Below are 13,265 nucleotides of genomic sequence, written 5' to 3'. Positions count from 1 at the left end.
AGAGGAATTTAGATTGTTGTGTATAGTTTTTTTTTCTTTCTAGCTACGTTGTTTAGAAAGCTTTCAGTTTAGTTATCATCATCTTGAGAAAAGTATATAATCTAGATATTTGTAAAGGAGGTGACTTGAGGCTTTATATGAATGATTTAGAATCAGATTAGAAAAACTTGCAAGCATTCATGAACCTCATCCTTCGCATTATATTAGACTTCAGTTGCAGACATTATTTTATGAATTTTTTTTTACTTATTTGATCTTTTAAAATACTTCTTATTTAACCTGGTTTGTATTGTATTTAAGTAGTCTTTTTATATTAAAAATTCTTATAAGTTATTTATTCTTTAACAGGTTTGCATAATGCCTAATAAATATTAATTACGGTAGACTTCCTCTTGAGTTTGCATTTTTAACCCAAAAAAAAGTGCAAATTTATATTTTCTTAAACTAGAAGTCTATTACTAACTAAGTAATAAAAAAAAAACACAATATTTAATAGCTTATATAGATCTTTTTCTATGAATGTTTGTTTTATGTTTTAGTTGATTTCATGTATATTCATAACGTTATTGCATATAAGACATCTAAATTTATCATTTTGTAAAAATAATGGTAATAATTTTTAAGTTTAAACTTTTTGATTTTGTTCAAAGCGCGAACTGAAGAGGAAGTCTACTGTATTTATAAAATGGTTTATGTTTTAAATATGTTAATAGCTTTGTTTTGACCTAATTAGTTTTTAGTTAGTATTTGTCGATTTACATTACATTAAAACTTTTTATAGCATTGTAGTTAAAGTATTTGTTTGAAAGAAATTTGTTTGACATATTTTTGTTAATACTTGTTTGATCTGTATAAGTAAAAAAATATTGATAACCATTAAAGTTTTTATTTTAAAAATTATTTTTCGGCTTTAAAAGAGTATAGATTTGATATCTCTATTTGAAATGACTTCAAACTTTTCATTTAAAAGATTATTAAACTCAAATTTATTTTCTAACTTGATTTATTAATGTTAGAAAACCTATTATTAAATAATTTTAAACTATTAGTACAACTGTTTTTTGTTTTATCTTATTTTTTAATATATTAGCAATTAGAATAAGTTGTTTATTTTAATAGTTCAACACTAGTTTTTAGTTTTTCACTATATTCTTCTGGTAAATTATTGTAGGCTAATAACTAGAAAATAAATAAAATTAAACAGTATTAAATAAGCCATCAAAAAGACTGCTACAGTTACAAAACAAAGTTTAAACATAATTAAAAGAATTTTTAATCGATTACTTTCTGTTCACAGAATTAACTGCAAAACATTTGATTTTTTTTGAATTTAAATTAAGAAAAAAATGTTAAAATTAAGGTTTAGTTTCCTAAAGGTTATTCCAAGTCAAATACTATTTAATGGTATTCTACTACAAAACATATAGTTTAAAATTAAATTTTTAATTCTGCAACTAACTTGCTTATAATATATTTTAGCATTGAAATTAATAATTTTACTACATTAGCAGAAGCTATTCATAAAACCACTTTTCATGTTAGATTATCAACCAGTCGGTAAAACTTTCTACAACTGGATTAGAAATGGTGTTTTAATATTTATTTTATTATGTGTAAAATAATCTCTGGTATTTAATTTTAGAATATGCCTATCTATAGAATAATTTAAGTATTTTGTGCGGCTTAAATAAGTTACTTAGTATTCACTTCTAAATGTCCGAAATTCCTTAAATGAGAGATAGTTATAACTTCAGGTTTCAGTTAAGATTTCAAATGGGTAACGTACGGTCCAGATCCAATCAAATTTCGACCCGCTAAGTAATTTGAAAACTACTTGTGCAAAATAAACAAAATTTAGTTTTTTGATGCTTATGATTTTGAAATACACTTTCAATTTGGTTTTCATTTCACAAAAGTATTTCCTAGATCACAATAATAGTAAATCATTTTATTGAAATTATGCTCGAGTTTTAATTTTCTATATGTTATTATTTTTTTAATTATGCAGCCTGCAATTACATTTTTTTAACGAGTTGAAACAAGAAAAGATTTTTTAGTAAATATGAATTGCTGACTACAAAAATTTTCGACCACTACCCTAAAAGTTTCATTAGCTTCAAAACAATTGATATTTATTCAGGATTGATAACACAAGGCTTTTTAATATTTAAGTATTTCAATACACTTTACTAGGCTTATAAGAAAACAACAGCAACTTATTTTCTCAAGCCCTGTAAACTACTTTGAACAAAGCCCAAAAGTGCGTGCATAAGAAATACCAGACTAAATTACATTTCGAACACAAATTATTTGGCTCAAAAGTTTGTACTCAAGAGAAAAACTACTTTTTAAAATCTTGGGGGGCGATTATTTTTCAAATTTCTGAAAAGGGGGCGATTTAGTAAATGAGTTTGGGAAACCCTGCTCTAAAATGATAGAATATTATCAGTTAAAATTAGACTGCTCGTATATATTTTCGTTTTAGTCAAAGAAAATTATAAGAGTTTAATGCGTTTCTTTTCATTAAGTTACAAAACATTAGTTTTTTTGAATAATAATTAAAATGGGAGTTTTAGGTAGTACAATCTGCAAGTATTAAAAAATAGAAATAAGTTGCATAAAACAAACGATTTAAATTTTTGCAGTTAAAAATAAATATTCACAGTAATTTGTCACAGTTGTGTTACTCTCTAAATTGGCAGCTCTCTAGGCAATGGTATGTCTAACACTAGCTCATCATCGGGTAGAAACCTGAAATTTATTAACAAAAGTTTCAACTTATAAACCAAGTACCAATATTATAGTTATTGTATATTATTTTTTTAGAGAGATTTAAATATTTTGTATTTAATTTGATTAAAGATAAACCTCTTTAGATAATTTTCATTCCATTAACAGGGGTCAGCAACCTTTTTTAAGTAACTGGCTATTTTTTATAGAAAAAGTCTTTAGCGGTAATAAATTGTTAGAAAAAAAATCTTCGCAAACTAATGTGCTTTTGAAAAACTAAACTATGATATTAGAAAAGAAAATTAATCCCAAACCAAAAAAAAAAAAATCACTCTTTTTTACTCACAATTTATTTAAGAGCAGATGCATGAATTTTTATAACTAAGTATTTAATTTGCTTGTTTTGCTCAAGTTGTTTTCAACCTAAAAATACTCCATGGGTTAGATCTGGATTACGGGATTTTTAGAGTTTATCGACGCCTTATTTAGTACTCTTGCTAATGATAGTTAAGAGTTTAATATATTCGACTGGAAGTACTAACAAGGAACAATTATTCTTTTAAAGGGCTATAAAATGATTGAACGTTGTTCATTCATCAATAGTTTTCCATATTCTAAGCTGCAGAATGAAACATAAGTATGCTTTAGTTCATTTTTCAAACAAGTTTTGAAAAAAACTTAAATAAAACAAAAAACTTGTCTGAAAATAGAACTAAAATACACTTAACTGAAGGATTTTAAACTATACGATCGCTTTCAGGTTAAAATAGTAGAGAGTGGAACAATAAAAATTTTATAAGCTGTATATGTAAAACAGCTGGTAACAACTTAGTGCTAGTAATGATCGTTTATGAACTTTCGAAATAAGAACAAACTTTTTATCTCTATCAATACCGATCACATCTTGGAAAGCAACATGTCTGACATTGCTCAGTTTGTTGGTGATCATATCGTTATTTTTCGCTTCTAACTCCAACACATCGCGTTCAAATGCCTCTATGATCTGTTGAATTTTTGTAAAAGTATTTGCTAAAGTTACGAGTGAAGTGTACAAAAAAACTTACTAAGAATTAATTTCTTAAATGTTATTACATTAATACTCTTTAATTTAATAAATAATTTAAGCAAAAAAGTTAGATTGTATCTAAAAGCTCTATTGTCACAGTAGTTAGTATGCAACAAGATATAAATAAATATTTACTTAAAAAAAGTTGCACCACCCGAAAAGCAACAACGACTAATTTTTTTTCAAAATCACGGTTTTAGTCCCGGCAGTTTCAAAACACCGCGCACCCAAGAAATTTCAACCCAAAATTTAATCCAAAATTCAACCAACGTCCTTCTGCTTGCCGATCTCGAACCTCAGCTGCTTGTTGTTCACCGCCACGCTCTTCAGCGCCCTCTCCGCCCGCTCCCCCCTCTCGCTGAACACCTTCTCCGCCGCCCTGTCTACCACGAACACCGCCATCCGGCCCACCTCCACGTCCAGCTTGTCCATCTCGTCGCCCATGAACTCGTTTATCTTGCCCGAGTCCGCCTGTTGTTGAAATTAGAAGGGGGGGAATTACCGAAGCTGGAGGGCATTGGGGTGGGGTTTGTTTACAAAAAAAAATTAATAGTGAAGCCTTTGTGATTTTAATGTATAGATTAAATAAAATCTTAAAAGTACATGCAACAATCAGATGTATTAATATATTATTTTATTTTTTCTAACTTTGATGTACACGGAATTTTTAACAAATGACATTGAACTTAAGCACAACAACAGTTACGTACAAGGTGCTCGGCATTCATGTGGTCGAGCTTGTAGTTGAGCTTCTTTATCTCCAGTAATTTCACCGGGTACTCTTTATCTTTGTAACAGTGAAGACTCTAAATATGAATAGTCACTCTCAATGAGTTGTATTAACAGCTTGTAAAAAATATACAAAGTATTTAAGTGTGTGCGAGTTTTCAAATCAGATACTTTTAGCTTTAGGATTTTTTTTTTTTTGGAATAGATAGTAGTTTTTTTTTATTCTAACAACTTTCAAACAAAGTTTACAAAAAAAAAATTAACCACAACCAAAATAACAACAAAAATAAGTCTAAGACTTGATTAAACTACAGGAAGAAAATATATTGGGTAAAAATAAAAATGATAGTACAAGTCTATTTATTGGTATTTTTAAAACAAGTACTTAAAAATTCATCAACAGAAATCTAAGGATTAACTTTAACTTTTAGCTAAAAGCTAATTTAATTGTTTAAACCTTATGCTTTGGAATAAAAATTAAAGTAAACTTAAGGATACATAAGCAGCATTTTAATGAATTACTTTCAAGGCTATAGCACAAAAAAAAAAATTACAAAAAAAAACTAAAGCAAAAAAAAAATATCAAAGTAAAACATCACTTAGACTTATACAACTCTTCTGAAAAAAAGTAAAACTTTAAAAAGAGGACTTTTATACAGTTGGATCTATAGTTTAAACTGGTAACATGATTTTTGGTTTGTTAAACTTGTTTATTTTTGTAAGTATAACAAATGGTTTAAACTTCATAAATTATTTTTATCTTAATTTGAGTATCTGTAGAAATAGAAAAAAATTACTAAAGTGTATTACATATATTTCTTAATAACAAAGTATAAATAATCATGATTTAGTTAAACTAACTAATAAATCTTGTTGTGTTGAATATATTTCAGCTTCTTTTGCTGCTATTTCTTGTTCAAGCACTGTTTTGAAATAAACTTAAGTTTTATAACGTACATCAGCCAGAAAAAGTTACCAAAGGTATAAAACTTTTTTATTAGTTTTTAACAACTACTTTAAAAATTTAAGATGACTTATAAATTAAAATACGTAACCTTAAAGTTTACATTAAGCTTTGATCAAAAAATATAACTATTTTAGTTTAAAGTGTGTGCTTTAAAACAATAAGATAAAAATAATTTATCAGTAATAGCATACTGTTTCTGGAAAAAATTATTAAAGCAATTTATTGTTATATAAACTATTCATAAATTACTTGATTATAGGGTTAACAGAAAGTTCTTGAACCATTTATAGACTTAGGATAAACTGGCTAAAATGTTTTTTTTTTCATTCAAATTCAAGTATCATTTAGTCTTACTCTTTATCAGTTACTGCAAAAATAAAAACAAAACAAAAATAAAGAGTAAAAAGCAAATATCAGCTTTATTGCGCGGGAAGTCAAATTTATTGATTGAAAAAGGTGACTAAGTAAATCCATAGTGTATCACGTTTTTAAGAAACTTAAGGAACCTTGTATATTTAAAAAACGAATTAGCAGTAGAAGGCAACGCTCAAGAAGGTAATTAAAATTGTCAAGGATAGGGTAAGGAGGAATCCAGATAAATTTGCAAGACATATAGCTAAATATATGACTGTAAGTTTTACCTCAATTAAAACCATCATAATTTTTAGATGATTTTCAAGGTTAAAAAGAACAAAAAGAAGGAGTCTTTTTAAATGAATGCAAGCACGGCAGAGCGAGAAATTTCAGAATAAAATGTGTCTTAAATTGAAACTAATGTTAAAAGTTAAAATTACAGAGTGAATGAAAAGTCTTCAGAAGTCATTGACGACTCAGTGAGAATAATTTATTGCCGACAAAAACTATTTTCTCTCATAGTTGTGGGCTGCAATTAATAAATATTGAAAATAACTCTTTAGTTTTTCTAAGATAACAATATAATTATAATAACAATATTTAAGCTTCAATTTAGGAAGAGATTAAAAATACGTTAAAGGTGATTCGAAAGGCCTAAAGTCTTATATTTCTAAAAAGATTAGAAACTGTCCAACGCTCTGGCAAAACTAGTTCAAATGTAATTTCAAGTTTTTTGAGTAAATATATTTGGCTTTCTGCATTACCTAATTTAAATCGAATTTATTTTTGGTATGTTTAAAATCAAAGGTTACTTCTGTTATAAATCCAAGTTTTGAAGCATCAAAGACATATCTTTTCAGCGAGTAGATTAAAATATCAAGTAAATACTATTTGCTATAGTTGATAACTTCTGTCAAAGAATTAAAAAACTTTTTGTCATATTGAAAACAAATTTTCAAAATTAAATACTGGTTCACTTATTTTATCATATTTGTGTACTTTTTATTGAAAGGCTACTTTTAACTTAGTTCAAGCACTTTTTGTATAGTAAAATGTTTTATAAAACTGGTGTTACAGTCACCTCTCTCAAATCTACGCACTCATTTGGTTACGCAATCTCGTTTAGTTACGCATTTTAGAATTCTTAAAAAAACAAAAAAAATAGTTTGAAAAATATTTTTTATGTAAACTTATTATATGTATGAATGAACAATGTATTTACTAATTTTTATATATTTTTAAATTTAAGTATTAAAAATATAGAATAAGATAGAATTTTAATAGAATTGAGATTTTTACGATTTTACTTTGTGCTTTTTATAAGAAACTTATTGAACTCTTTGGCTTTGCTCTTTGTATTTTAGGTGTCTTAGCCCCTTATACTCTTAATTGAAACAAGGTATAATTTTAAATTTCTCACAATATTTATAGCATAAAGTTTAATTTCAACTCATTAAATACTTTATTTTTAGCTAATTTGTTCCTTGCCCACCTAAGATTATACTTGTCTTGCAATACATTAGAGAAATATCTTTGTCTAATATCAACCAAGACAAGTTTAATCTTAAATAGTCAAGGAACAAAGTATAAAATAAAGTACTTTGAGTAGATATAAACAATTTTTATTAAAAAGTTTTTTACATACATTTACAACTTGAATGAAAACAATTTTTGTAATTAAAAAAGGGGAAAAGTTACCATAATTTATGTAATTAAATTTATTAAAAGAAAATAGCCGATATAATAGGTATATTTGCTATCTCTCGTTCGGTTACGTTCTCTCGTTTAGTTACGCACTTTTGCTGTGAACACAATGTGCGTAGATTCGCGAGAGGTGATTGTACTTCAGAAGTTTATAAAAACATTACTAAAGTCTATGACCGCTAGAATAAAAATAACAAAGCCAATACTTATAATACTGAAATCCATAAAAAATAGTTTTAGAAATAATAGAACACTACATTAACTATACTTTGACAAATTAATTCAGATGGTCTAGACCGTAACTTTTTTAAAGATCGATTACAAAAAATTCCAATTTGTAATACAACTAAAACTTGTTTTAAAATAGTCTAACAATATAAAATTAACCAAGTAATCCAAGAAATTAGTTATTAACATGAAGATATGATTATTAAAACTCAATTTAAAATAAATTGTAATAAAAAATTAGTTTATACTTAGCTGTGAACTAATATACAAAATACAAAACTTGAATATACAAAACTTCTAATGAAAAAGAACATGAGTACAATTGAATACTGGCCTTATAACTTTATAATTTAAGCAAATATATACAATACTAATATTACAAAGTACTTGTAATTCTTTTCAAAACAACCTTTCAGCTAGTATCAGTTAAAAAATACAAGAATTCAAATCTCTAAACTATTCCACACATTAAACCAAATTTTTCAGCCAACCTGCAATTTGATGTTCGGTCTTCACCTTGGTCGCTTCCAGGTCACGCTTGATCGCGTTCATCCTCACCGCGTGGTTCTCCCGCCTCATTTTCCCGCCAACCAGGTAAGCGCACCCCCGTTCCAGGTCCTTGGTGGCCTTGGTGTAGGCGTCCTTCTCCAGTTTGCTTATTTCGGCGCGCACTCCGTAGTTCGCCTGCCTCATGGCTTCCACCAGACCTCTGAATAAATAAAAAATTATACGGATTAATACTTTTATATGTTGTTGTAGACTTTTATGCGATATTCAAAGATGAGAACGGATAAGTGTGACAACTTTTCGTAAATATTTAGCAACAAAAATTAATTTCTTCTAAAAATTAAAAAATTATACAAATAAAATAATTTCTTAAGTAAATTTAATTTCCAAATTTTTATTTAAGATTTTAAACTAAATTCAAAAGAAAAAACTAGAATGCATACAAAACATAAAACTACCATAACAAAAACTTGAAAGTGTCTGCTGTATAAAACTATAGTGCCCCAGGAAACATATACAAACTGAAACAAAGTTCAAGCTTTAGAAAAAAAGCTAAGGTACAAGTTAACAGTATATACACAAGTATAAAACTTTATATTTAAAGATCTTAGAACAAATAATTAATTTAAAAACTCTCATGTTTGGTTTTATTTTAATACTCATATATTGGTTTACGATTTTTACACCAGACAACTTTAAAAATAATAAGAGTAGCAGTTTTATAAACTTAAATTTAAATCATAATCACAATAATAACAATTAGTTTTAGTACAAAACATTGCTTGAGAATTAAAAAACAATTAAGACAACTATGAAATTTAGGAGATACTGCAAAGTTAAAATCAAAAATTGGTAAAAAAAATAGAAAAAATCTTTAAACTTAAAAGGTTAACTAAAGGTGAAACATTAAAAAAAAAAAAAATAGATAATTTCGATCAAAATATAAGATAGAGTTATTCTCACTCGAAAGCTTGGATGCTTTTCTTCTTGGATTTTATTTGCATTCTCAGCATGAGCACGTGACTGCCCTTTGTTACGTCATAGTTCTGTTTGTGTCTCACAAACTTTCTTACTTTGTGCTTTGAGCTCACATTCACGGGATCATCACCTGCAAAATTAAATTGAAAACAAACTTAAGTATTTTAAGTCGGTTTAAAGTAAACTACACATTTTCTACTTTGTTTCAGTTAATCTTTAATTAATTTTACAAAATATGATTATACTGAAAAACTTAAATACCAATGTTTGAAAATAATTTTAAGTTAAAATTTACACTTTATTAAACAAACTGAATTAAGATTTGTAAAATAAAAATAGAATACACTATTTTAAAAATTTTAACAGTAAAATAAAAAAATCTATACTTCAAGTACTATTTATTTTTCATGTTTATATAACAACATTGTATAACAAAAAAAAAGGAAACTGTGTGAGTACGATTTCTTTCAAAAACAGTATATGTTAACACAAAACTCTCAGTACTATCTTTTACTTTAAAATACCTTTACTACCAGCCAGAAATAAATTTAACTGAAATTACTCAAAAACAAAAAACTGACTACGAAGCTAACCTAGCTGATCGAGCTTCTCGATTATGGGATTATTGTATGCGTCTTCATTGACGCAAGGCAAATAAAAATCAAACCAGAACTTGTCTTGCGCTTCCTTTTTCTGCATCTCAATTTGCTAGCTGACTGCTTTGTTAAAGTCTTTACCAAACTTAAATCACAAATCTCATGTAATGTTTGTTATAAAATTTGAAGTTTTTTTGTTAACAAAAGCATACTGTGACTGACAATTTTTATAGTACAATTGTTGTTTAATAAACTAGAGAAAGTTATAGTCTTTATTGAAAAACAATTTTTTGTCAATATTCAGCAACAAAAATTAATTTCGTCTAAAGATTAAAAAAATATAAAAAGAAAATAATTTCTTTAAATAAATCTAATTTCCAAGTTTTTATTGAAGATTTTAAACTATATTTAAAAGAAAAAAAAAACTAGAATGCATACAAAACATAAAATTACCATAACAAAAACTTGAAAGTGTCTGCTATATAAAACTTAAACAAATAAAGCTGAAACATAACAAAAAACACTTTAGTACTCTAAGAAACATTTACAAACTGAAAAAAAAGTTTAAGTTTTAGAAAAAAAGCTAAGGTACAAGTTTACAGTATATACACAAATATAAAACTTTAAACTTAAAGATCTTAGAACAAACAATTAATCAGAATTATTAACTACATTTTTACCCCTTTTACATTTAATTTCCTTCTATTCAAAACATATTTTGAATTTAAGACAGGTAATAAAACTTAAAGTTTACCAAACCCCTTGTTTGTAAAATATAATAAAGTATGAGGCATAATCTTAAATGACAATAAATAAAAAATATATACTACAAAATATTACATCAGCGTTCAACTCTTAACCTCTAAACTTATTTTTAGAGTTGCTTGATTTCTTCTTTGCTTTTTTTGATTTTAATTTTTGCTTTTCTTGTGCTTCTAAGACAGCTTTTTCTTCTGGTGATATTCTTTCCCATTGAGCATATGACTAAATATTAATTTGTTTAAGAAAATTTGAAATGAGAATAAACTTTTACTTAAAAACAAATCTCTAGCTTTTAGATCTTTGTAAACAACTATTTATGTCTTTTCTTAATGTGTTAATTAGTTTTTACTTTTTTGGTAATTTTCAAAAATTTTAAAGTATGTTTACAAGTTTATAATAAGTAGTTTCATTAAATTGTTTTCATAACAAGCTGGTCAAGAGGAGCTTAAAATAAAAAACTGAAAAAATCACACCATTATAATAAATTGACAAACTAGAAATACAAAGACTATAAATAAATTTAAAGAATCAAGAAGTATTTTATTATACAAATTAAATTTATTTTCTAAATAACAACAAGTTAGAAAATGTTATGTTTAAGTGTTATGGTAAATCAATTAAATGAAAAACATATTTAAAATATTTAAACAATTTTAGCTACTAAAAAACATTAACAAAATGTACAATGTGTAACTAATTTGATGGTGAATTGCTTTACATGAAATTGAGTAAAATATATTTACAGAAATGAAACTAACTTAAAAGTCCGTTAAAAAAAATTAGTTTAAAAACTGAATTTAATCAAAAAAAAAAGTTTTTTATGAGTATTTGAATTTAAAATGTAATGAAGTGTATAACAATTCGAACAAGTATTTACACGATTAAAAAAATACATATTAAATTCCAACATAAAATAGACAAAACATAAACTTTATATTTAGTAACATCTATCTAAACATCGAGACATACTTGATACTCATAAGATAGCTTTTCTTTGAGTGAGTTTAGAATTTCAGCTCTTATTTGTTGAGGTGACTTGGAATATCTTTGAACAGCTCTTCTGCCCCAAGTCATTGTGGAACTGAGCGGCTTGACATTTACATTGCTGGCACATTCTACATTTTGTTCGTTTTCTTCATTATCACTGTTCATTCTTAAATAATTGCAGGGCTACAAAAGGTACTGTAAAAGATTGTTTTGTTTCAAGGTTTTTTGAATATTGCAAAGATTAAAAGAGCTTAGAAAATAATTTAAAAACTGTTCTAATAATGCATGTTGAGTTTTTAGATTTTGACTTTATACTAACTAGTTTATTTATATAAATACTATTTTTATACTACTTTATTGCTATAAAGTTACTACTCTTAATAATATAACTTATTTATGTCAAATTACTACACTTAGTTAAATCTAACTATAACACATACTTTGGTAATACTTTGTAGCTTAGTTTATTAGTTTTCTTATGACTTTAGTACAGCAAAATGCTACAAAGTGATAAAATAACTCAGTCTTTGACGAAAAAAAGACTACACTGTTAACAACTAGAAAATATTAATTAAAAAATTAAACTATAAAAGTATTGGCAAAAACTTGTGGAAAAATATAAATACACAAAGTTTTAGCTGAAATATAAAAAACGGTACTTAACTAATCAAAAAAACTTATCGAAATAGTTACTATTTTTGTTCATTAACAATTACTATTGGTAATACAAGGTAAATTAAAAAAAGATTGTGATTAAATCAAAGCTATGTAAATTTGAAAAAAAAAGCTAAACAGAAAACTTAAAGTGTATAAGTTTTTTCTAAATTTATATTTTTGTATGCAGTTTGATGTAAGAAAAATCAAGATTTTGTTTAATAATAATGTGTAATTTCACCAAAAGAATTTAAAAGAGAATAACTGTTTTTTATCAAAACTGTAAAATAATTATATATTCCATAATTCCTACACATATTTAATGATACTTTTCTGCAATTAAAGTCTAAACATCAGAAATTAAATACTAATTTTAAGGCCGTAGGAGTCAATTAAAATTGAAATATAAATTTTAAAAATAGAAATTTTAATGACAGGGTTGCCGCTTGTTTTTATATTTTTTTTCCAGGTTTTTCAAATTTCTTCCAGGCTTTTAAATAGTACATATTTTTGGGTCTATTTGTAGTTTAAATTTAAGTTTAAAGTAAGAAACTATATTAAATAGTATTAAAAGATTAAAAAGATACTGTACAGCCACTTAAAATGGGTTTTTTAAGTAAAAAAATGTTTGGTGATGACAAATTTTTCTATCTATATGATAAATTTTTTGAGTCAAACCGAAATTTTACTACTGAACATGTTAAAATTCATAAAAATTCCAGGTTTTTCCAGATTTTTTTACCTAAATTGTCAAATTCCAGGTTTTTCCAGGATTCCAGGTAAAGTGGCAACCCTGTTCTAAGCTAATTCTACTTTAAATAATTTTCAGAAACTTTAAAATCATTATTAGAGATTAAACAGTTATTTTTTTGAGAATGTTGTAATTTATTAATAGCTCAGTAGCCTTAGTAAAAAAAAGTTACTATAGTTTATTAAAGGCATATGAGGGAGATCCATCTGGTTTTTAACAGACTGATTTTATTTTGTAAAGTTTTGTGTTAGC

The 13,265-nt window shown here is 26.0% G+C and overlaps 1 protein-coding gene across 1 annotated transcript; it reads right to left on the bottom strand.

Annotated features, from left to right (window-relative positions):
* Nucleotides 1–2,518: 2,518 nt before the first annotated feature.
* On the bottom strand, nt 2,519–11,795 carry LOC145829871 (uncharacterized). Its single transcript, XM_082937747.1, has 9 exons — nt 11,591–11,795; nt 10,720–10,843; nt 9,249–9,393; nt 8,270–8,487; nt 5,387–5,448; nt 4,507–4,602; nt 4,067–4,267; nt 3,606–3,733; nt 2,519–2,751 (listed from the first exon to the last, which is right to left on the bottom strand). The coding sequence occupies exons 1-9, from the start codon at nt 11,771–11,773 to the stop codon at nt 2,691–2,693; spliced, it is 1,218 nt and encodes a 405-aa protein (XP_082793873.1). The 5' UTR covers nt 11,774–11,795; the 3' UTR covers nt 2,519–2,690.
* Nucleotides 11,796–13,265: the final 1,470 nt, after the last annotated feature.

The sequence above is a fragment of the Thalia democratica genome, chromosome 2 (genome assembly GCF_965202585.1).
Source record: "Thalia democratica chromosome 2, ktThaDemo2.hap1.1, whole genome shotgun sequence".
NCBI lineage: Eukaryota > Metazoa > Chordata > Thaliacea > Salpida > Salpidae > Thalia > Thalia democratica.
Note: the sequence above shows the minus strand (reverse complement) of the source record. Positions and strands in the feature narration are given on the sequence as shown.

Excerpts from the sequence above, each read along its gene's own strand:
- LOC145829871 (XM_082937747.1), bottom strand. The coding sequence starts at position 11,773 with ATGAACAGTGATAATGAAGAAAACGAACAAAATGTAGAATGTGCCAGC. Across the intron at positions 10,844-11,590 it reads AGCTATCTTATGAGTATCAA|TCATATGCTCAATGGGAAAG; the intron begins GTATGTCTCGAT and ends ATTAATATTTAG. Across the intron at positions 2,752-3,605 it reads GGTATTGATAGAGATAAAAA|GTTTCTACCCGATGATGAGC; the intron begins GTTTGTTCTTAT and ends AATAAATTTCAG.